This window comes from Dipteris shenzhenensis, chromosome 8, assembly GCF_047967505.1.
Source record: "Dipteris shenzhenensis isolate YYH24624 ecotype China chromosome 8, Dip_SZ_1.0, whole genome shotgun sequence".
Lineage (NCBI taxonomy): Eukaryota > Viridiplantae > Streptophyta > Polypodiopsida > Gleicheniales > Dipteridaceae > Dipteris > Dipteris shenzhenensis.
Genome location: NC_141603.1, coordinates 2,046,544 through 2,070,758, shown reverse-complemented (window position 1 = coordinate 2,070,758; position 24,215 = coordinate 2,046,544). Strand labels below are relative to the sequence as shown.

At 43.6% G+C, this 24,215-nt stretch overlaps 1 protein-coding gene across 1 annotated transcript in view; it reads right to left on the bottom strand.

Moving 5' to 3' along the window:
- Nucleotides 1–9,792: 9,792 nt before the first annotated feature.
- The window catches only part of LOC147898946 (uncharacterized), a 66,861-nt gene continuing 52,438 nt past the window's right edge, over nucleotides 9,793–24,215 (bottom strand). The window contains exons 4-7 of the mRNA XM_087378464.1: nucleotides 17,244–17,338; nucleotides 11,297–11,374; nucleotides 11,043–11,139; nucleotides 9,793–10,435 (exon numbers count right to left, since the gene is read on the bottom strand). Coding sequence (XP_087234590.1) covers nucleotides 10,386–10,435; nucleotides 11,043–11,139; nucleotides 11,297–11,374; nucleotides 17,244–17,338 — 320 coding nt within the window. The 3' untranslated portion in view covers nucleotides 9,793–10,385. The remainder of the gene's footprint in view (nucleotides 10,436–11,042; nucleotides 11,140–11,296; nucleotides 11,375–17,243; nucleotides 17,339–24,215) is intronic.

The following is a 24,215-nucleotide window of genomic DNA, read 5'->3' as shown; positions in this document are numbered from 1 at the left end:
TTTTCTTTAGTTGGCTTTGTAATTATCTTTTCTTTCCATTTCAATATTGTTTCACCCCTTCTAGATGTTTCTTTTCCTCATATAACCTTGTTGAGAGTTCACGCTCAACATCATGTGATCATGTGTGCATAGCACCATCACGTGATCATATGTGCATAGCACTAACCTTATAGAGTGCTATAAAGGAAAGGGTTAGATCCCCTAACCCTAACCCTAAAAGGGTTTGTATATATTCTATTTTTTCAACTAAATCTAGTGTACAGTTAGTCTACAGTTAGTCATTTGTGGTGTGCTCTCTAGCTGTGCCCTCTCTCCTCATCTCCACTCTTCTCCTCTCCCCTCTTCATATTTTGTCATGGTATCAGAGCTTCCTTGTCTTCCGCTGAGACATTGAGATTCTTGAGAGTGTGAGAGAGATTGTGAGACTAAGAGTTCTCTTGAGTGATTGTGAGATCCTTCCCTTCACTTCCGTTGAGAGAAATTTCTGTTCATGTGAAAATTTCCGTCCATGAGAGATTTCCATTATCTCCTTCCATTTGATTCATTGTTTGTGAGAGAGTACATTTGAGTGGTTCTTCATAGTGTGAGAGATTTCTGAGAGTGGTTTCCACCTATGAGAGCGAACGAGAGAGATTTATTTCCTTGAGAGCTTCAAGAGAGACATTTCTAAGCTTTGTAAGGTACTCTGATTGTGAGAGAGACAGGGAGAGATCTTCCATTTGTTGAGAGCTTCCAAAGCTCGGGATCTAGTCCCTCCTCTATCCAAGAAAAGTAATAGAGTCCCTTTATGCTCTCAGCCTCGACAAGGATGTCCGTTAATCTCATGGCTCCTTAGCCTCAGCTCATCGAACAACAGCACCTTGAGGAAGCCAACCAGCTGCAACTACAAGGCAGCTCCTCCTACGACCCTCAATGCAAGCAGTGGCTCCTTCTACAGCCAGTCGACTCCTTCAGCGAACGATAGTCACCTCTCAAAATCGGACGTAGACCATCATAGGGCCTCCCAAAACTACGACGACGCTGACAACAAGCCTCTTCACCGGCTCCAATGCTACTTGCAGCTTCTCCATCGACTCCAAAGCAACAAAGGCGGCTTAGCTCCCTCGACAACAAGGTCTCCTGAGCCGGCCGTCACCAACAAGCCATTAGACGCTGTGGATCCTGGGCGACCCCTATAGTAGCTACAACTACTTCATCGACACGCAGCGTCTCCAGTCGACCAAACAGCTCGCGGCGGATGCTCTACGCCCCGTGTGGCAAACACGCCCGTCACCACCCCGTGTGGCTGCAGCGACCTCCATCGACAGCGATAAGCCATGCGCCTCTCTTTAGTAGACGAACTGCGTGCAATTGCTCCAGCAAGCTTCTGACATCCCCGTCTCCATGTAGTATCAACGTCCCTAGTATCTCAGAGGCTTCCAGTGCATCTCCTGCTCAGCCGCCACAACGACCAGCCTCACCGACAAGGCTCACGGGTAGCACAAGTGAGCCGACGCTCACGGGCACCTCTACGACCTACTTCAAGGTTGCAAGGCTGAGGACCCGACAGCTCTCAGCCACCAACCAACTCCACTGGTAGCCCATCCAAGAAATCGACCTCTACAACGACGGAATTCTCAGACGACGTATAGTCTTCGCGACGGAATCAGAATCTTCGACGAAATCTTCGTCGATTCCGGTGCACCATTGGTCGACACGTGGCAGATAGGATAGAACCACGGTCCGGTGAAGATCACCTTGGGTTAACTGGTTGACCCACAGTTGGACATGTGGCACCTTATCTCCAAGTGCCACGTAATCTTATCTGACACGTGGCAGTCGACTACCACATCAGCAACCCACATCAGCATTGCCACGTAGACAGACACATCATCATTACCATGTCATCAGCCTATCCACACTGCCACATCAGTAATCCACGTCATCAGCCACATCACCTACCATGTCATCAGTGACATGTCATCAGCCACGTCACCTGTGCCACGTCAGCATTGCCACATCACCTTGTTGACATCATCTGTGCCACCTCAGCAGTCCGACCCTCTGCAGGCACAGTCCCTTGCCAGGCACACTGTGCGCACACTGCATGTGCACACTCCTGCCACCTCAGCACAGAGCTTCACTGGCACACCTCTTGCTAAGCACAGTGCCACATTATCACTGCATGTGACTCACAGTGACACATCATCATTGAGCACCATTTGCACTCCTTTTGCCCCTCCACCTAGATCAAGTCATATCTCTTGATCCAGGAAGAATTTGAGGGTGCTCCAAAAAGAAAAGTCGCTCGTTTTTTTGTGCTCTACGCGCTCGTCACATCATGCGCACATTTCGGCGCAAGTTACACTCACATTTGAGCCTCGCCGACAAAACCACTTCTTTCACACATGCCACCATTGTAAAGCCTATTCGGCTATCTCACGGCATCATGCACATCATTTCAGCCTTGTAAAGCCTCTTGGCTATTCCCGGCATCATTGCCACAAGCCTTGTAACACAGATCAGATTTTATATACTGCAGTTCTATCTTCACCGACGGTATAGAGATTTCACTTGGCATCTTCAGTGTATTTGCAGTTGATTCATACAGAGTTTTCTAGGACACTTTTGAGTACATTGTTTGCACCATGTTGACTAGCAACCTCAATCTGGAGGCATCTGCTAAGTTAGACAACTCCAATTACGGTACATGGAAATACCGAATGGAGACCATTCTTGTGCTTCAGGACAAATGGGAGTATGTCGATGGATCTACACCTAGACCATTGGCCGATCCAGCCACCAGTAGCTCTACTCCATCTGTTGTCACAGCACCAGCAACAGAATCTACAACAGGATCTACATCTACACCATCAGTTTCTGCACCAGTAGTAGATCCTGCCATTGCCCGAGCTCAAGCAGAATGGGATAAGAAAGACAAGTATGCCTATCACCTGATCAAGCAGAATGTGCAAGATGTCATGCTAGGACAACTCAACACAGTCAAGACATCAAAAGAAGCATGGGATATGTTCGCAGCTCTCTACGAGTCCAAGAACACATCCAGGATTCTCACCCTGAGAAACCAGATCAACCAGAGTTTCCGCAACAGCAGTGAAACCGGTCATGCTTATGTACTCCGCATCAAAGACTACAACAATCAACTTGCAGCAGCAGGAGAGACTATGAATCCCGCAGAAATGGTTCAAGTAATCCTGAATGGACTAGGAGAAGGATATGAGAATCTAGTCCAGAGTATTGCCATCCAACGGCAAATTCCAACACTGGAAGAACTTCAGTCAGTTCTACTTGGTGAAGAACTCAGGACTCAGGCCATTCAAGCACATAAAGGTCATTCTAATGATCAGGTATTCACAGCTTCAGATAGAAGCAGAGGCAAAGGCAGAAATAGTGGTAGATCATATCAGAAAAGTGGTCATCATCAACAAAATCAAAGTCAGAATCAGCATCAGCATCAGCATCATCCTCAGCAACATCAAAATCAGCAAAGAGGAAATCATTCCAATCGAGGAAGATTCCAAGGACGAGGGAATGCATCCACCAATGTGTCAAACATCCAGTGCAACTACTGTCACAAGTTTGGACACTATGAAAGAGATTGCCGCAAGAAGCAGTATGACCAAGGCGGTCAATCCAGCAGTAATCGAGGGAATTCCCGAGGAAGAGGAAATCATCGTGGTGGACATTCTAGTCACAGTCATTTTGCAAATGAACATGGAAATATCTTTCTTGCAAGTGAGGAATTGCATCAGACTGATACAATGCACCTACACACTGATTTCAATCCCAAAGAGGATTTTAGCTATCAAGTCGACCAAGTGGAACAGGATCCTTGGCACATCGACAGCGGTGCATCATCTCATATGACAAATCATCAGGAATGGTTCACAGAAATGAAGCCATTAGAAGGACAAAAGAATGTCATCTACACAGCAGACAATACACCGAATCCGGTTCAAGGGATAGGTGTTATCCCTATGAACAATTTCACTGGTACAAAAGGATTAGTCAAAGATGTGCTCTATGTTCCGAAGCTCAGCAAGAACCTTTTGTCAGTAGGTCAAATGACGGAACACAACTACAAAGTCATCTTCGACGGTGATGAATGCACTATCAGAGACAAATCCAAAAGAGGTCAGCTAGTAGCAAAAGGTGTCAAGGAAGGACGCTTATACAGGATGCTAGCTACAGTACCAGATAAGCATGCCATGTCAGCTCAAATGCAACAGATGCCACTATCTGCAAAATGGCACAAGAGATATGGTCATGTCAACTTCAAGTACTTGTTAGATCTCAGGAATCAAAATATGGCAATTGGGATTCCGAAGCTACAGTTTCTTGGAAAAGTTTGTGAAGCATGCTGCTTCGGCAAACAAAAGCGAACCAACTTTGTCAAAAGTACCTCTCGTGCACGAGGTATTCTTGATTTGATTCATACAGATGTATGGGGTTATGCCCAGACCCGCAGCATCAATGGTTCACTTTATTACTTGACCTTCATCGACGACTACAGCAGATATTGTTGGGTCTACTTTCTGAAAGAGAAATCTGAAGTGTTTGCCAGATTTCAAGAATTCAAAGCCATGGTAGAAAACCAGACAGGCAGAAAGATCGAGGTCATGAGATCAGACAGAGGAGGTGAATACATGTCTTCAGCATTCATGAACTTTTGCAAAAATCACGGCATACGAAGACAGTTCACATGTGTAGATACTCCTTAGCAGAATGCAAGAGCTGAAAGGAAGAATGCGACTTTAGCAGACAGTACTAGAGCAATGCTTAGTGAAAAGCATCTTCCGAATCAGTATTGGGCAGAAGCAATAGCTACAGCTAACTATTTGCTTAATCGGCTTCCTACCGAACCGATACAAGGTATGACTCCTTATGAAGCATTCACTGGACACAAGCCACGCATTGGGCATCTCCGCATATTTGGTTGCATAGCATATGCCCACATACATGATGATCATCGTAGGAAATTGGATGCGAAGTCACGCAAATCCATCATGGTTGGCTACAGTGAAGAGAGCAAAGCATACAAATTGTATGATCCCATCAACCGCAAAGTCATTATCTCCAGAGATGTAATCTTTGATGAGGAATCAGAATGGAAAACCTCACCTACACAGGAGATAGAAGCATCGACTTCACAGTCATCTACAGAACAGGTTGATGAAGAAGAGCAAGAATTGCCAGCAACACCCCAAGCAGCGCCACAGCAGCTCAGACGGTCTACTAGGGAAAGTAGACCACCAGCCAGATTGACATATGCTCAGAAAGGCAAAGCAATTCAGGTGGAAACCACCAACTATGCTCTTATGACTACCATCATGGCTACAGAAGAGCCAGTGTACTTCGAAGACGCAGTCGATAAGCCAGAATGGCAAACTGCTATGAATGAAGAAATGGATGCTTTGTATAAAAATAACACTTGGGAATTATGCGACCTTCCACCAGGAAAGAAGGCCATAGCCAACAAATGGGTATACAAAGTGAAGTACAATCCAGATGGCAGTATTCAGAGATACAAAGCCAGATTAGTTGCAAAAGGATTTGCACAACAATATGGCCAAGATTATGATGAGACTTATGCTCCAGTAGCAAAGATGGATTCCATACGGTTCTTGATATCACTAGCGACACTCAGTAAATGGAATGTGTATCAGCTCGATGTCAAGAATGCATTTCTCAATGGTTATCTAGACGAAGAAGTCCACATGCAACAACCAGCCGGTTATGTTGAACCAGGAAAGGAGAACAAGGTTTGCCATCTCAAGAAAAGTCTCTATGGCTTAAAACAAGCACCCAGAAGTTGGTACAGCAGAATTGACAAGTATTTTGCTGATCTGGGATACATGAAGTCCAATGCAGATCATACTCTCTACTACAAAGTTCAAGGGGAAGACATTACTATTGCACTTTTGTACGTAGATGATCTGATTGTGACAGGAAGCAAGGATAGCTTCATCAGAAAATTAAAACAAGACTTATTTGCAGAGTTCGACATGAAAGATCTTGGACTTATGCACTATTGTCTTGGAATTGAGTTCTGGAGAGATTCAGATAGCACATTCATGAGTCAGCTCAAATATGTTGATAGCCTCCTGAAGAAGTTTCATATGGCAGATTGCAAGATTGCAGCCACTCCCATGGAACAGAGTTTGAAACTTACTAAAGATTCAGAAAAGCCTACAGTCAATGACAGATACTACAGGCAACTCATTGGATCTCTTATATATCTGACAATCACACGGCCAGATATTTGTTATGCAGTAAGCTCACTAGCACAGTTTATGGCAAATCCAAAACAGTCTCACTGGAATGCAGCCAAAAGAGTCTTGAGATACATCATAGGTACAAGACAGTTTGGGATAGAATACAGAGGAAGTCATCCACGGTTGCATGGATACTGTGACAGTGACTATGCCGGAGATCATGAGACCAGGAGATCGACACAGGGATATGCATTTTTCCTTGGTCAAGGTGCTATATCATGGTTGTCAAACAAACAGCCAACTGTTTCTTTGTCTTCGACTGAAGTAGAATATAGAGCACTCACTACAGGTGCATGTGAGGCTATATGGCTCAGAAGACTATTGTCAGAAACATATTACTTTGATGAGTCAAAGCCAACAACAATATACTGTGATAATCAATCGGCTCAAGCATTGGCAAAAAATCCAGTATATCACTCGAGGACAAAGCACATTGATGTCAGAGAGCACTTCATCAGAGAAAGAGTGTTACTTGGTGACATCACACTGCAGCATTGTGATAGCAAAGAAAATGTTGCAGACATCTTTACCAAACCACTCGGTAAAGAGCTATTCGAGAAACACCGACTAGCTCTTGGTTTGATGCAGAGGAAGGACATTCCCATTAAAGGGGGGTGATGGAATGTAATGCTCAGTCCTTCTTCGATTCCCCAGAATCATCATCTTGAGGGAAGGCCTACTTCATGATGTTGATCTTGAGGGAAGGTGTTGAGAGTTCACGCTCAACATCATGTGATCATGTGTGCATAGCACCATCACGTGATCATATGTGCATAGCACTAACCTTATAGAGTGCTATAAAGGAAAGGGTTAGATACCCTAACCCTAACCCTAAAAGGGTTTGTATATATTCTATTTTTTCAACTAAATCTAGTGTATAGTTAGTCATTTGTGGTGTGCTCTTTAGCTGTGCCCTCTCTCCTCATCTCCACTCTTCTCCTCTCCCCTCTTCATATTTTGTCAAACCTCTCTACCACCTTGATCAGGATTTCGAGTACCTCTCCATTATCTTGACCAATCTTTTCAATATTCAACGTTGCAAATTCTATTTGCTTCTTCTACACCCCATGGTAATTGATACGGCAATTGGTTGGTTGGATTATCTAAAGAATTGACATCATAAGTACAAGATTGAAATGTAGACAATGACAAACCTAGCAAATGGTAATGCAAGAGTACTAGAATGACAATATCTGCCAAAGTAAAGGTGTGGATAGAAGCAATAAAAGCATGACAAAAGCAATACCCATTAAAAAAAAGCGCAAAAGGACACAAAGTTCTTAGAGTGTTTTCCTTGGTTGGCTTTTTAATTCTATTTTGTTTCCATTTCAATATTGTTTCACACTTTATATGTCTTTATTTTCCTCCTACAACCTCTCTACTACCTTGATCAAGATTTCTAGTACCTCTCCACTACCTTGACCAATCTTTTCAATATTCAACCTTCAAATTCTATTTGCTTCTTCTACACCCCATGGTAATCTATATGGAAATTAGTTGGTTTGATTATCTAAAGGATTGAAATCATAAATACAAGATTGAAATGTAGACAATGACAAACTTAGCAAATGGTAATGCAAGACACTAGAATGACAATATTTGCCAAAGAAAAGGTGTGGATAGTAGCAATAAAAGCAAAATAAGAGAAAAAAGAGCCCATAAAAAGCAAGCCCAAAAGGAGACACTCCAAAATTGCATAATTTCATTTCAATCTTGAGGCTTAGAGGGGGGCTAGATGCATGTGCAATTATCCAGCTGCTAAGGGTGAAAAGTTTTGGATCCTTAATGGGAACCCAAAAAAAGATTGAGATATCACACTTTTCTAATATTTCATGGTCGTAGAGCACTCAAAAAGCACCTAATATCATCATACATCACCGATTTCTTGTACTTCCTATTGAAGCACAAAATGTGTAACAAAGGGCACCCTAAAAAGCTTCATGGCGTGGATTGACACTTTTCCCATCTTTTAACATGTATATGGCCCTTATTTCGAGGTTGTTAATGAAAAAATCAATGTAATGGAAGATTCATTACAATAACATTACACATGTATTTTAGAACATAATATTGGAAGGAAGGAGAGAGAGAGTGAGAGAGAGAGAGGGAGAGAGAGAGAGAGAGAGATGCAGATGCACACACCAATTGCCTAATCAACTATGCAATACTTCAGTTAAACGAAAGGTGTCTTATACCTAGAGTGTGGATAGGTATAGGTCCCTAAGTTAATGTAAGTTTGTCCACTTAGGACACTAGCACATGTAGTGCAATTCATATGCTCTAACAATTCCTTCTTAATTCACACTAGATAATCTCCATAAAACATTTTGAAGCCTTTTTGGAATGAAAATTTTTGAAAAAGAAACCAGAGTATGTAATGGAGCATAGAGACTATGGAATCGTTGTATATACATAATCAACCATCACTTTCCCCTCTTAAGTTGAAGCTCGTTCTAGCAGATATGAAGCTATTGTCAAAATTAATTGAATTTGCTAAGGAAAAGTGGTTTTGTGAAGATGTTTAGTACCTCTTCTTGTGTTTAATACCTCTTCTTATGTCAAAACATGAACTAGTCTTTTCTTCGCTGAAGACTTTCTCGCTTAAGACTTTCTCACTAATATAATGATAGTGCAGCTCAATGTGCTTTGTTTTGGCATGAAACATTGGACTCTTTGCCAATTATATTGCACATATTATCTAAATCCAGTGTTTTTCGATCTTTAAAATAATTTCATTCTTGAAAAGAAGTCTTCTAAACCATACTTCTTTAAGTGCAACTTTTGTATATCCTCTATATTCTTGTTATAATTATTTCTTGCTTTGTCTATTCATCCAAGACTAAATCGATAGTCATTTTTGTCTATCATCAAAATTACCATATTGAATATTTTATAAAGTTGGTGGGAACATGACTCTCTAAACATATGGAGTAGAGGTCATATGATGGCACAAAGTGGTTGGAGGAGAATGATCAAAATATAATGTAGATTCCTCATCAATCATAGCATCTTTGGAGATAGTTAAATTCTAATCATGGCCTCTTTGTTATAGCTTATGGATTTGGTAGGTTTTATATCAAGTTTGTTCCTAAAGTCATTTTGAATGTGAGCATATGCAATTGAACAAGTGATCTCAGATGATTAGGTAAAAGTTTGACACTCGTAAAGATTCACCTGATGTAATATCTCACCATGTTTAGTAAGGGATTTTGTTCATCACATAGAAAATTGTTGCACATGTTACTCCCTAAGAAGATCTTGTGGCTTTCTTTTTATTTAGGATGCAACTATTATATCATTCTAGAATGACTAATGTGATTTTTGACACGTTCCCATTATACTGATACAACTGATCATACAAGCGACCAGCTTACTATTAATAAAATAACTCACTCATTCAATGACCAAACCCACCCCTAGACTGTGATCTTTAAAAAGAACATGTTGTGTATGACAGGTATCCCTAAGAACGCAAGAATGAGCCCAAAATGAGCTTGTAAATTCAATAATCATGAACTCAAGCACAAGCCCCAGCAGCCACGCTATGGGATACAACTTAAGCTCCCCCTTAGAGCACCTAGCTTAGTTCTGTAGGTTGCAAGAACATGCTCTAGGCATTTTCGTACAACACTGAAAAATCAATACATGTGATGGTGTGTCACCGAACCTTAGCTAGTTCTCGAGGCACTCTCCACTCACACACATATACTCACACAAATTCGTTTATTTGCTAATGTACCTTCCGTATCTGGCATGTGTGGATACAGACAAGCTACAAAATGGGCCCCATATTGCCCAACACGAGTGAACGCTTGCAACAAAGACATAATGAACAATTCAGTAGAACTCAACCTAACCATTTCAACTTTTGTAGGTCACAACGATCCGATGAAGGTCTCACATTTCGTTATGTCACATTTCTTGGAAGTCGACACCGAAGAGAAAAGACAAGCATATCCTAGCCATTATCTCAAGTTAAAGAAGAAAATTGGCACCTCCTATTTGTAGCTACTGTACAAATTCACAACTTTTGAGCCGCTGAAATATAACTTTAGCTTATATCAAGGCAAGGCACATCTTGCACACGATGCACTGAGTAGTAAGGTAATGCTACCAGATGCTTCTGTTGTCAGGTTCCTCTGGAATGACAATAATATCTCCTGCACAAACAAGTGTGGACTTAGTTGCTGTGAGTTTTAGCATTGTATGCATGTACTCTAGCTGAACACTTCTTCTACTTTTTTAAAACCGTTTATTATATTTTGTACCACTTGTGCGAACATGCACACATAGACCTCAGACATGCCCAACGAGCATTCAAGGCAGTTGGCATTAAATTTCTACTGAGGCCTACCCTCTCCCACACAATTGAACTTAGACATACTTGTACACACACACACATGAAATAAAATGCATCTAAGGTGCTTCACACACTCTAAAGCAACAGAGAGGATGTTTGCTACTTTTTTTTTCAATTTAAGCATAATCTTCTACATTTCCCATCTGTGTATTCGTGTACCAGTCGCAGGATGTTTACTGCCTGTTCTGCTTCTTCCAGGATTTTACTGCTTGTTCTGCACCAAGAATGATCTTGTGCCTTTTCTGACCAATGGATGATTCTTTATAGTCTACCTTTTCTTTACTAATTAGGCGGGTGACCTGGTAATTTCCAGTGTGAAGAGCATTAACACAGTGTGCCTACCAACCAAAAATGAAAAGTTTTCTTTAGAGCAAGAAATCTCCAGCATGGACTACAATGATGATTACCAGCATATATAAGATTTCGATCTGCAATCCCATTTGCCTTCTGCATACTTTGGATAGAAACGTGATACTTTCGTGAAAGAGACCACAGAGTGTTTCCCTGACATCAGTAAATAGCTTATTTCACATTCTGCTGTAGAAAAACCAACCTTACAGAAAGAAAACTTGTCCTGTATATCACTCATAGAATGAACATGCACAATTAGCAACCAAAGAAGAAACGGAAGCTCATCTTCAACTTAAGAAATTTGGCATACCCTTTCGATTAAATGAGTACGAGGTATCCATAAAACTTGTCCAGTAGCAATATTCACTGGATTAAGAATAGTGTTGGCCTGGGATCACAAAACAAACACAATAATCATTATGGGAAATCTTGTCATCCACAGCACGGAAAGCAATATTGTGCAATACCAGTTACTCGACTGTTTTTGCTTTGCAAGCACACCTTTTTGTTACATTATTAGCATGATACCATCGTCAATACTTTGCACATTACGGTGCCGGAGGACCACCAGAGAGATTGAATGTTTATGCTTCTCATCAAACGGCACCACAATATAGCTATACATAGATACTTTATACATTTACCGTAAACATAGATATGAAGGAAATGAAATGAAAGTCCAAGTTTAAGATAGATGCCAAAGCTGCCAGAAGTACTCTGCAGATTTTTAAGACTAAGGCTGTTCTAGGAGAAGCATCATCTATCATTGTGGCACTTTGATTTACCGTAAATCTCATATTTTGGTCATCACTTTTTCTCCTTGCATGAACATGCCCTGCCTGGGCAGAAAGATGGTTAACCTGGAGATAGTAGAAGCAAGTAAAAGGCACTATCAATGTGGGCATCCAGGAGTTTCCAATAACTTACATTTCCATCTTGCAACAGATCTCTTTAAAGTGGACATGAAGATGTCCCTTCATGTCAGTGATGCAGATCAGATGGCATGATCCAAAGTGCTCAATCTTTTTTCCCCAGCTATCATAGTGTTGCACGACATCTCTTGAAGATGCTCTTAAATGCAGTATTGAGTACGCATGATACTCTGAATTTGAAATGTATTCTCTTCAAAACTAAAAACAGTGACTTCTTCAACTCATTCTCTGCTCAATCAAGAAAATATTCTAGCCTTTTGAAGGGATACGAACAGCAGCCTGCTGAAGTTCAATGAAATAAGTAAGCATGGGAAAAGAGAGGCCATTGAATTTTTATTTATTTATGTCTTTTAATAAGTAAAATTGTTATCAAAGTCCTTCAGCCATGGTGTCACAAAGTCTACTTTAGCTCATAAGTTGTAACACCTGATTATTAGCTCAATCAGGCATGCCAATTTTAAAAAATATGGACAACGTTTTGGCAATTTCTCCAATGCCCAAGGATGGAGACTGATCTATTCATCCCCAAATAGAAGAGAGAATAACTTCTAGAACTGTGGTGATCCATTGCCTGGTTAGGAACTCTTACCAGATCTTAGCAAAGACCAAATTCCAGTAGCTGCAACTCTGGCCCTTGTATGGGATGCAAACCATGACACGCAGATTGTTTTCTCCAAGACTAACACATCTTGAACATGAACTTTATGTTTTGGGAGTCAACCATGTGGACTGGTACAAACCCCTGACGTCATCCTTTTCACCTTTGAGAAGCATGCAACAAAATGATGTATTGCCCAAAACAATGCAGGATAAAAGAGTTTTCCTTGCCTAAATCAGCTCATGCAGTCGAGAAGAGAGCTCAATGATAAGGCCATTTTGGTGGCCACAGAAGTAAAAGTAAAGCTTCAGACTAATAAGATTTTTGTCAATAGAGATGTGGTTTTTGCAGAGAACTCAGATCAGTCCACGATTGAATTTAATAGACAACTCACACAGGTTCTCAGGATGTGTTTGAAGGGTTTCTTCCACTGGCTACTGAGGAGAGTTCAGAGCAGCGAGTAGCATGCACATGTTGATGCACAGTACCTTTGGATGCTCCCATTTCATCCATGATCAGCCTATCACACATGATGATGTGGAGGAGACTGTCAAAGAAAAAGAGAGCTGCTTCACAGGACACCAGACTTTCAGCCCGCCCCTCTCTCCAGTAGGACAAGGGCTGGTTCAACAGGGGCAGGAGGAGCAAACTATGCTGATGAGTGAATTCTTTCTAAATGAGATCCACTACCTTGGTCATATCATCTCCAAGAAGGAGGTTCGGATGGAACCAACCAGAACTCAGTTCAATACATGAAGTACATGGTTTCTTGGGACTTTGCTCCTATTATAGGGGGCTCATCAGACATTTTGCTGATATAGCAGCTCATTGCATGAAATTCACAGTCTTAAAGTGGGGAGAGCGGCAAAGGACAACTTTCAACACTCTCAAAGAAAAGTTAACAGATCCTCAAACCTTTTGATGTGGATTGTGATGCATGCGGAGAGTGTGTGAGAGCTGCTCTCCAGCAGGATGGTCGTCTGCTTTTGGGGAAAGCCCAAGATATTGGAGAAAGCTCAAAAATCGCCTATTGTAGGCAAGAAAAGCAGGTCCAACTTTTGGAAAGCGCATGCTTTCTAGTTGGCTGGCCTAGTCTATAATTAAGGGCCTCTAGACTCCCAATTGTATTGAAAATTGTACTCAACCTCATGCTCCCTCTGCGAGCCAGTTGTACAAAGTTATTCTATTGCAATAAAGTCCTTCAGGGGGATCCAGCCCTTATGCCTAGGCCCTAGTGCTGTGTGTTTCTCTCTCTTTCCTTGCTCTTCCACCCCTTCCTCAATCGCAATTTCAGTTCCAGCAATTCCTTGAAGTTTCCTAAGCTGTCCCTAATCTCCAATCCCCAGGCGTGGCAAATATTGAAGAGCCAGTTGCTTCTTGGTGCTGCGAATTGTTCCTGGTTGCTGCCATTTGGTTTTCAGCCACCTAATCTTGGAGTTTTGAAGTGCGAATTAACTAGAGGGGGCTGTGGTTTGCTTATTAGAAGTTGTGTTCAAGGTTTGGTTAAGGTTTCAGAAATGACTCAATCCTCATAGGACCATAGACATCATTTGTGAACGTGCTGCAATTTCTTTGCAGCCCAGACGACATCATCCTTACAGAATGAAAACCGATGCAACTTTCCGAGAATACAACCCTCACATACGTGCTGAGGAGGAGTTTCCAAAGGAGACAAGGCATCCACCATCTGAAATTTTTGCAAAAGCATAAGATTACCAAAGTTTACATGCACAAACCTAGCAGGCCATAACTCTGCAACCTGCATGGCGGAGGTGGATGTAGAAACTGGAAATGCAGTTTGTGCTTTCTCATATGCATCAAGCTGAAAAAGACCATGATAGAGTGTGCTTGATAAAACCAATGCATACTCATTCTCTCTGTTACAAACCGTGCACCTGTCATCTTCAAAAATGATCTAAAATCCCCTTCTAGTGAATGAGGACAATGAGAGTAAATTCTTCTTTATCTCAAGGACATACAAAGCATCATGGATGTGGAGATTAGAGCCATCAACAATTGCAAGTAAAACTTCACCAATCCCTCTAACAGATAAGAAGAGTTGTTGGCACTAAGATACCTTCTTGCCAACAAGAGCACATGAAATCATGTCAAATAAGTCCTTCCTAGATGTGATCTCTCTAGATGCACCACTATCAAAACACCATGTATCCAAAGTTTCATTAACATTGAATGAGCGTAAATTCCAAGAGGCATCATAATTGCGTGTGAAGAAGGCCCGATCATGCTCTACAAAATTTGTTGAGGCATCATCCTTTTTCGCATTTGTCACCGGTGTAACAGCTATACCAAACTCTTTCTTCTTCTCACTTGTAATCCTCTTTGGGCACTCACTGATGTGATGATTTGGCCTTTTGCAATACGGGCATTTCCCCTTTTTCTTGGGCTTATCTACCTCCTCCTTGTCCTTTCCGGAAGTATGACTAGCATTATATTTGGGCTGATATTTTCCTTTGCCCTTATCTTAGCAAAATCTTGCTCTCCGCCACGTGTATTCATTGACACATTCTTTCTAGTCTACTCTTCTTGCAAAAAAAGTCCCACCAACTCTTGAAAGGTGAGATAGTTGCAGTTTCATCTCATAGAGAAGTTCAGCAATCTATGAAAAGAAAGACATGAATCTGGTAAGGAGTTTAGTATAGCAGAGACAATCTTGAATGACTTCACCAATATTTAGAAGTTAAAATGGCTTCATCAATATGCGGATCTTGAATGGCTTCATCAATATTCAGAAGTTGCCCCTCAACCAAGTCCTAAATCCTCTGACATGATGTTCCCTTCCACACGCGTATGCTATGGAAACCCAATCTTTGCAAACGTATGAAATGGCATTTCAAAAGTGACCAAGGGGAAAAAAAGTTAATGTTGAATGCGCTCGTTTTTGACAATTTTGACTTTGCTTTTCTTGTGCCCTGCTTGCACGTTGTTTGTGAAGCCTTTAGTGCGCTCTTCGTGGAGCCTTTTTGCCTAGGCTTTAGAGTTTTCAGCTTTGATGCTTGAAAGTTGAAAGTTGGAACTTGGAGTTCTAATCCTCATGATGCTTCAATCCTTGATCACTGATGTATCTGGTGACTAGTGTTTTTTGTGGATCTAGATTCTATAAGATAGATTTTTGGAATGCCTCAAACTTTGGATGAGTGCCATGGGGCGCGGAAAGACACGTGTATTGATGAACCTATAAGAAAATTGGGCAATGGGTTTTGGAAGGCAGCGGACTACAAAATAATCTCCATCCTTAACTAAGCACCTGCAACAAGGCGCTTACATTAGGCAGGTCATGAATAGATTATTAACTTCTGCAAATTTATCTTCATCTTCCCTGCTAGGCCACACCTTCTATTATTGCTCTGTTGATGAAGAGGCCCATATAAATGACAAGGTATGGCAACCTGTCAAACCTGTATGCTCAACTGTCATGAGCTGAAGGTCGTCTACTGTGTGCATGGCTAAACATCCATCAACATGGGATGTAGCATCTATCATAGGCTCGTCGAGATTGAGCTGATAGTATAAAGGCCTAGAAGCCTGAAATACAATTGTGCAAACATAAGATGTCCCTGAGACATATGAGGTGCTGAACGCTGATGTAGGGACTGATTTGTAGTCCAACCACTAATCTGCATCATGTAAGGACTGTATATGACATAGGACCTAGGTATACAAACAAAAAATGATGAGCTCCCTCTAGCGTTACAATGTTAGAAACCCTATGCATCTCCTTCTCCTTTATCTTTTTCTATCAATCTCATTCTCTCATTGTCAAGCCACAAAGAGTCTATTTTCCTCTCTCAAAAAGTCAAGACAAATAGACACTTTTCTCACATAAAGCTCACAATGTGAGAATTTGGAGTTCTAGAAAGAATCAAGAAATGAAATAACAAACTTGGAGCTATAACAAACTTTAAGAAATGCATAAGATCTTTGCGACCCTTACCAAAGGATCTCTTTCGCTATGGAATTGCAATGAAGAGGGTCCTTGATACTTGTCTGGTACTGTTCTTGATTGTAATGATTACATATTTGGCTTGATTGACAAAAAAACAGTTCTAAGGAAAAAGAGTAGAAAAGGTTGCCAATATGGCAAATGCTACTAAAACAAGAAGCGTTGTCCTAATATCAGCTTGGAATGAAATCTGCAAAGCAATATCTGCATGTTCACCAACTATATATGAAGATGGACTAAGAACATTCTTGAACTCAACGCACACAAGAAAAATGATCAAATTTCTACCTCATGTATTCATGCAGAAGAACCAAACCATCAGCTGTGTACATATATCAAGAACTAGCTAATATGACATCCAAAGCAACTTCCTGATCCCCAACAAAGCAAATCCTTGAATTTATTCCACTCCTTCTTGCAAGCCACAGTTGACCTTTTCCTTTTTTTTTAAAGGCTCTGTTCTTAACTTAAACACCAAAAGCCTATTATAAAGGAGGGATTGCTATGCAAAGTTCCTCGCATGCTCATCAGGATAATAAGTTAAGATACTTTGCGTTGCATGAAGACGGCAATTTTAAAATACAATAAATGAAGGAAAACTCCATTGCCGTGACCAATCTAGTGTCAAATGCATATACTAGAACCTGAAGCAAACTTGTATTCCACATACACTACATTGAACGTTGGTTGTAGCTTGCCTCTACTCTACATCCCAAAACACACATCAAACCCTCCAGAAAAAGAGAGAAAGGAAACAAAGATGCACCTCCATCAAAACCTCTGGATATGTTGAATATTTAGCAGCAACCTCGAATAAATCTTCATCAGGTAGCACTTTATGGTAGAAATTCCCTCTAACCACTGCTCCAAATAAGAGCAATTGCTTAATACAAGTTTGATATTGCAAGCCATCTAGACCTAATCATTGTCAAGAAAAAGCATCCCAAAAAACATCAAACTAGATTGATTTGTGAGAATTAAACTTGGCATGTAGCATTCTTTTCTCCACATACTAAAACCCTATCCATCAGCATGCAGGCTGTCACTCAAGGCAAGTACCTCAACCCCTCTCATTGCACTATTCCAGCTTAAACGAACGTATGAAATGTAGCAAAAACATCAAGTGTGTATAGTAAATGACGTCAAAAGCATGGTAAACTGTGCCTTTTCATCCTGAAATCTGTAACTAAACAACATAGTGCAATTTCAATCTCACGATAGTCACTCATAAGATTGAAAACCATAAACTTCATCACGCATAGCAGGGACTAGCTACTATGACATCCCCACTGACGTCATCAGCGCCCAACAGTGGGTGTAGACCATAGTATAAAAATATGCTCTCACACATACAAATCCACACACCCACATATAAAAATATGCTCTCACACATACAAATCCACACACCCACACATACTTGAGCATCCATTTATACAAAGTCTTCGTACTAAGTTTCTGTCGGCACTACGGAGGTGAAGGGCAGACTCAGCCATGACGAAGGCTAGCACTAAGTGAGAAGGCTAATAAAAAAGTAGTCCAAAATCTCTTCATTCAAGCTACAACTGCTTGTGAAGTTTAAACGATTTCATTTTAGTCTCTCCCAAACGAGCATTGTCAGCCGAGCTGTGTTTGAGGAGACACTGCTAGAGACTGTTGATGATGATCAGGAATTCAAAGCCCTTCCCCCTCCCCCACCTAAAGTTGTCATTGAGAAGGTCCCCCAGGAGGCCCTAGAAGCCAAAGACAAGGAGGAGGAGCAACCAGCTCTAGTACGCACTTCAGAGGATCCTTAGCCAGCGAGGAAACTCCCAAAGTGGTATCTCAGGACTTTACAGGAGTCCCGAGTGACAGATATACTTGAGAGCAGTTCTGGCCTTCGGAGGTCCCAACGGCATGCTTCAGCTTCATCTGCTCACTATGCGTTGGTGACTCAAGTCACAGAACCCAGGTCCTTTGAAGAGGCCAAGGGCATCCCAGAGTGCCAGGCAGCCATGCAGCTAGAGATGGACGCCCTCCAGAAGAACCACACATGGGACTTGGTGGATCGACCTCGCAAGAGGAAGGTCATCGAAACCAAGTGGGTCTACAAGCAGAAGTTCAAGTCCGACGGGAGCTTGGACAAATACAAAGCTAGATTGGCGGTGAAGGGATATGCTCAGTCAGAGGGTCTTGACTTTGATGAGACCTTTGTCCCAACTGCTCAGATGACATCAATCCGGATAGTCATAGCTTTGGCTACACATCACAGTTGGTCCATCTTTCAGATGGATGTCAAATCTGCGTTCCTTAATGGGACCCTGGAGGAGGAGGTTTATGTTGAGCAACCCCCAAGGTTTCATGTTCCAGGGTCCACATCACAGGTCTGCAGATTGAGGAAGGCACTATACAAGCTGAAACAGGCCCCCAGAGCATGGTACCAATGGATAGATGAGTTAATTGACAAGATTGGGCTTGAGAGGAGTCCTTCTGATCCCAACTTCTACTTCTTCATTGAGGGAGGGATGTATGTGGATGATCTCGTGCTCACAGGGAATCACAAGGACAGAATAGCCCAACTCAAGAAGTTGCTTATGACAGAGTTTGAGATGTCAGACTTGGGGCTGCTCCACTACTTCCTTGGTATTGAGGTACGGCAAAGCAGTGATAGTATTTTCATTTGTTAGGAGAAATATTGTCATGAGCTGCTTAGGAGGTTCCAGATGGAGGACTGCAAGCCTGCAGTTACACCGATGGAGGTTGGGCTGAAATTCAGCATCCATGATTCATCAACATTGCTGGATGTTACCGGTGGTTGGTAGGGAGTCTTCTGTACCTTACCAACACTTGGCCCGACATCGAAGGGCGAGTAATCCGTGTCTGTACATCAACGTGCTAGGGTGGACACCAGCTCAATGCCAATCTTCCGTGCCCACTTCCTCATGAAGGAGACTTCCACCCCGAACAACTCCGCTCCTTCTGAAGTGGCCAGTAGTATGCCTGATCAATCTTTGCCTCAAGCAGCAATCTGATAACTCCTACTGCCAAACCACACATCGGCTTCTCTCGCATGAAGCACAACTGAAAGTTTCTCTCAGCACCATGGGCGTGCCAAAGGTCCAATCCCTGTGGCCCCATCCACTCATCCATCATGCGTGAAATCTAATCTCCCAGCATAGCAGCAAACACCACTGGGGACCACTTCTCCAACCCTGTGGAGGCAAACTAGAATCTCCAAACTGAGTGTGTCTGGAGGTCCACTACACTGATCGAACCCCCTTTCCAAGGCTGCAAGATCACAAGCGTAACCTCCAAGGGTAAAGGGTAAGAGTCTGGAATCTCTAGATAATTCCAAGGTCCCAATCTCAAGAAGTCCCGCGGTAAGGGACGCCCAGGCTGGAATTGAAGTTGCTGACCGAGAGGACGAGCCCCTGCCCTCTGGCTCCCCCCCCCAATGGAGAGAGGGGATGAGATGCTACGATGAGGAAGTCTAAGGGGACACTATCTTACCCTTGCCTGCTGGCAGAGGGGTCGAGGTAGGGGAGGGGAGGAAGGCTGAAGAACCTGTTAAGGAGGTGGAGAGGAGGGCGGAGGCGGAGGGATGGGGGGAGGGAGGCGGAGGAAGGGAGAAGGGTGGTGAGGTCAGGGGGGGGGGGAGGGGAAGGGGGGAATCCAAGAGGAAGGGGGGGGGGAGTAGAAAGGGAGAGGGATCTGAGGGGCGAGAGGGGAGTAGGAGCGACCACAAGCCCCTCTTGCTGATTAGGCTCGCCAGGGCTCTGAATCCGCTCCTCCTCAACCGCTGCCAGGCTAATGTCCACAGCTTCCGCCATCGCAGCATCAAGAGCTTCTAGGGATCACTATTGATACGAGGGTGAATGCGGACGTTGGACCTCCATCACGCGAGGATCACCTAGCTGAGCAGTGGCCCCTGTCGCTGAGGCGGGTGGGTCTCCACATATGGACTCCTGCTGTTGCTACTTCTCCTCAGGTGCTTCTCGAAAAACTCTGTCTCTCTCTCTCTCTCTCTCTCTCTCTCCGTCTAGCCCTCTGTCTGCGGCGCTTTCGAGCCTGTTTGCTTGGTTTCTTTTTCTTTTTAACCTGGGTCCAGTCCCCTTCTGAAGGGGCCACCAAGGGGGTTTGAGACTCCTGTTGCTCCTATCGGGGGGGGGGGCCTGGGCTCTTGCCTACTGACTCTACCTGCTCTGCAGGGGAGGGGGGCAGGGGCAGGAGCTCGGCCTTGACTGCGGTGGCAATCTCTGGCTAGGTGACCGATTTGTCTATAACGAAGACATTGGCCTGGTAACCCAGATATCTCCACTCGTTGGGGAAGTGTACCCCCTTCTAGGGTCTCTAGGAGGATCAACTCGAGGAGGGACTCTAGGCTCTCAACCACTAGTCTAATCCTGGGGACCCCGTCATCTGCTACCATTAATGTGGCCGAATCTAGCAGAGACTCCAGTATAGTGCCAAATGCTTGACCAATGGAGGGGAGAATGACTGTACTCCTTTGGGAGCCTTGGGAAGTGGAGCGTAACCAAAAAACGGGGAACATGGTGTGTCGTGTCCATGTCCTCCACCATGGTACCAAGGGAAGAGGTACACCAAATGCAGGCTAAGGAGGATGGGGCTCTGCTCCACAAGAGTCGAGGCAGTATCGGGGGAGCTCAGCTAGATGAGAAAGACACCTCTTCCATAGATGGTGACCTCTTGATTGTGGTCACCCTGTAGTGCCAAGCTCGCCTTGATCCACTCTCGCACCTGTCGCCTTGTGGGTGTCAGGCCCACAATTCTGCCCACGATCGCCTTGTCCTGGAGGGACTGAACTGCTTGCTGTACCTGTTGCTTGTTCGCTGAAGAAAGGAGGACCTTAACGGCTGAGGGATTTGACGGTGCTGCCTTTCTCCAAACAAGAAAACCCCCGCTTCTAAGAAGGAAAAGGAAAAAAGCCGGAAGCCACCTGGAAGGTGGCCAAAGAAGGAGGCGAAGAGGGGAGGCAGAGAAATGCCGGGGGGGGGGGGTGGTGGGAGAAAGGAGGGAGAAGGCAAGGAGGGAGGCAAAGATGAGGCAGGGAATGGCGGGGAGGAGGAGGCGGAGATGGCAGGGAGGAGGATGCTGAGGAGGCGGAGAGGGGGCGCGGGAAGGAGGTGGAGAAGGCAGAGCAAGAGGCGAGGGGCAGCGGGAGGAGGCGGCATGGGCAACGGGAGGGGCAGCGGGGGAGGCGGAGAGGGGATACAGGAGGGGCAGCGGAAAGGGGAGGAGAGGAGGGGGAGTGGAGGAGGCAGAGAGGGGAGGCGGGAGGAGAGGGGGAGAGGGGGCGGAGAAGGTAGAGGAGGAGGCGGGAGAAGGAGACGGCGGAGGAGACAGGGAAGAAGGGGAGGCAATGGCGGAGGAGGAGACAGGGGATGGTTGCGGGAAGGAGGAGATGGCAGGAAGGGCCGCGGCAGCAGCAGCAGCCAGGCACTTGGAGCAGCAACCTCCTCATTCTAATTGCTTTAAAGTTTATATGGTGATTTATCTACTTATTTTTATATGCAAATTGCAATAGAATTGAAGAGGATATAGTGGAGTTCCGCAATGACATGGGTCGTGTGTCTCGTGCAATTGCTAGGGTCTTGGCTCTTACTTAGTGGGAGGAATTTGGGATTCTAAATCCCTCATTGTAGACCCTAGCTATTTGCATCCTCTCACAAGATTGCACATTAAGTCCAACTGAGAGGATATGGAGTATATGTGCAGACATAAACGCCAGGAAGAGAAACAAGTTCGTTCTCAAGTCAGTAGATTGTAAGTTATAACTTATTTTTTTCAAAATAGCTTCAGCCTTCAATTGACTTCTCTGTCCTTTATAAATTATATTAGATTGAGCGTGCAGCAGCTGAACACATTGGTGTATGTAAATGCCAGCATACATCTGCTTGAGACATACAGGTTTGCAGATGGTACTGGTAGCCTTGAGCCTTGAGTAAAGTCCGAAGCAAGTTCGTCCCGACAAGATAACACTGAAACCTGTCAATATGTCTATCATCTAGCAAAGTCGAGAGAACAACGATGTCTACGACTTCCTCCGACAGGATACACTTCGATTCCACCGTCAAACACGCTCAAAGGCTGAGTACTCGTGCACCACGAGTACTAGTTGCAGCTACTACAGAGGATATAGAGACACCTGCCATGACCTCGTGATAATCACAGGCTCCTCCTCAGATTCGCAGTTATTAGCGTCAAGCATGAGCCTCATGGGGAGGATCACATGTATATGTTCCGGCATCCTCATCCCGAGGACGTCGAGGCAGAGATGAGGCACAGCAAGAGGAGGAAGCATTGGCAGAACTCAAATCAATTGTGAGCCACAGATTGTTCGAGGGTGATACTTCCTCTTCCTCTCCAGAGGATGCGGATTATCTTCAGAGTACAGTGAGGATTCAGTAAATCTTGGAAAGGAGCTAGGGCCCTAGGCTTCCCTAGCTCTAGAGAGTAGATAGCAGAGAGTAGGCTGTTACCTGTATAGCTAGCTTGTAGCATACTGTCTGTAGGCCTTCGAGGCTTGGACCATGGTTTCATGGATGATGGATTATGTATACAGTTATCAGTTTATCATCCGACATTATGACATCAGACATGTTACATGTATTACATTTTGTTATCTTTTGTATCGATTGACGATGATTGACACTTGAGTCTCGAGCAATGAAATAATAAATCTGATCCATGTGGCATGGACCATGGTCCATCTTTCACAATGCTTCTTCAAAGTTTAAACTTTAAATGGGTTAAATTTGGAGGCTGTACTTACTACTTATGTAGGCTGTAGGGTAGTGACTTGTCACCTGTAGGTTGTAGGCTTGTGATTTGTCACCTGTAGGTTGTAGGCTCCTGGCTGTTAGCATGTTGTCTCTTGAATTTTCAGAGTGCCCACTGTCTATGTGTGTATCTGAGGTATGTGTGCACTATATTTATGTAATATATGTATATATTTTATATAAAATACATATTTATAAGCGTTTCTAGGCGTTTCGAAACGCCTATAAAATTCTAAAAAAGTTTCTTGCAACACTCGGTGGTACACAAATGTGACACATGCCATCAGATGGTGGACCTCATGCCACACATACATAAAATTGCACAGATGGTGCACACATGCCGTCATCGCGTAAGTAATGCACACAATGCTACACACTCATACAGCCGTAGTCGTATATCCAACCATGTAGGAGCACACATGCATCACTACGAACAACAAGCACACATGCATGAGCCACGCGACAAAAATGCTAGATCTCGCTCTAAAGGATTAAATTACTGGGATAAATCCAATTCTCGTAACATCCCTCTTGCTTGAAATCGCAATTGTCATTAATTGTGCAGGACACTGCAACACTTGCAGTAGAGGATATTGTGCTTTCACATACTCACTTGTTGCATGAGTGCTTTGGACATTTGAATTATGGAAGCCTGGTTCACATATATCGTTGTTAATCTCCAAAGATGCATGCGCTGCCCAAACACGTTTGTGAGGGATACCTACTTGGGAAATGGCATCGGTTTTAGCCATGGTAGATGGTAGACAGACCCTCACCCTCCCTCTTCATGGGTCATCTATAGCATCTTCAACTTTATGGTGGATACCCCCTCGCACACCTTCCTTGGGACGTGGGAGTGGACTGATGCAACAACTCCTTACAAGACACTACACAGCCAAGAATGCCAAGCAAGGCCAAATCTAGAGATTACGGAGTATACACCCATGCGTAGAACACATTCC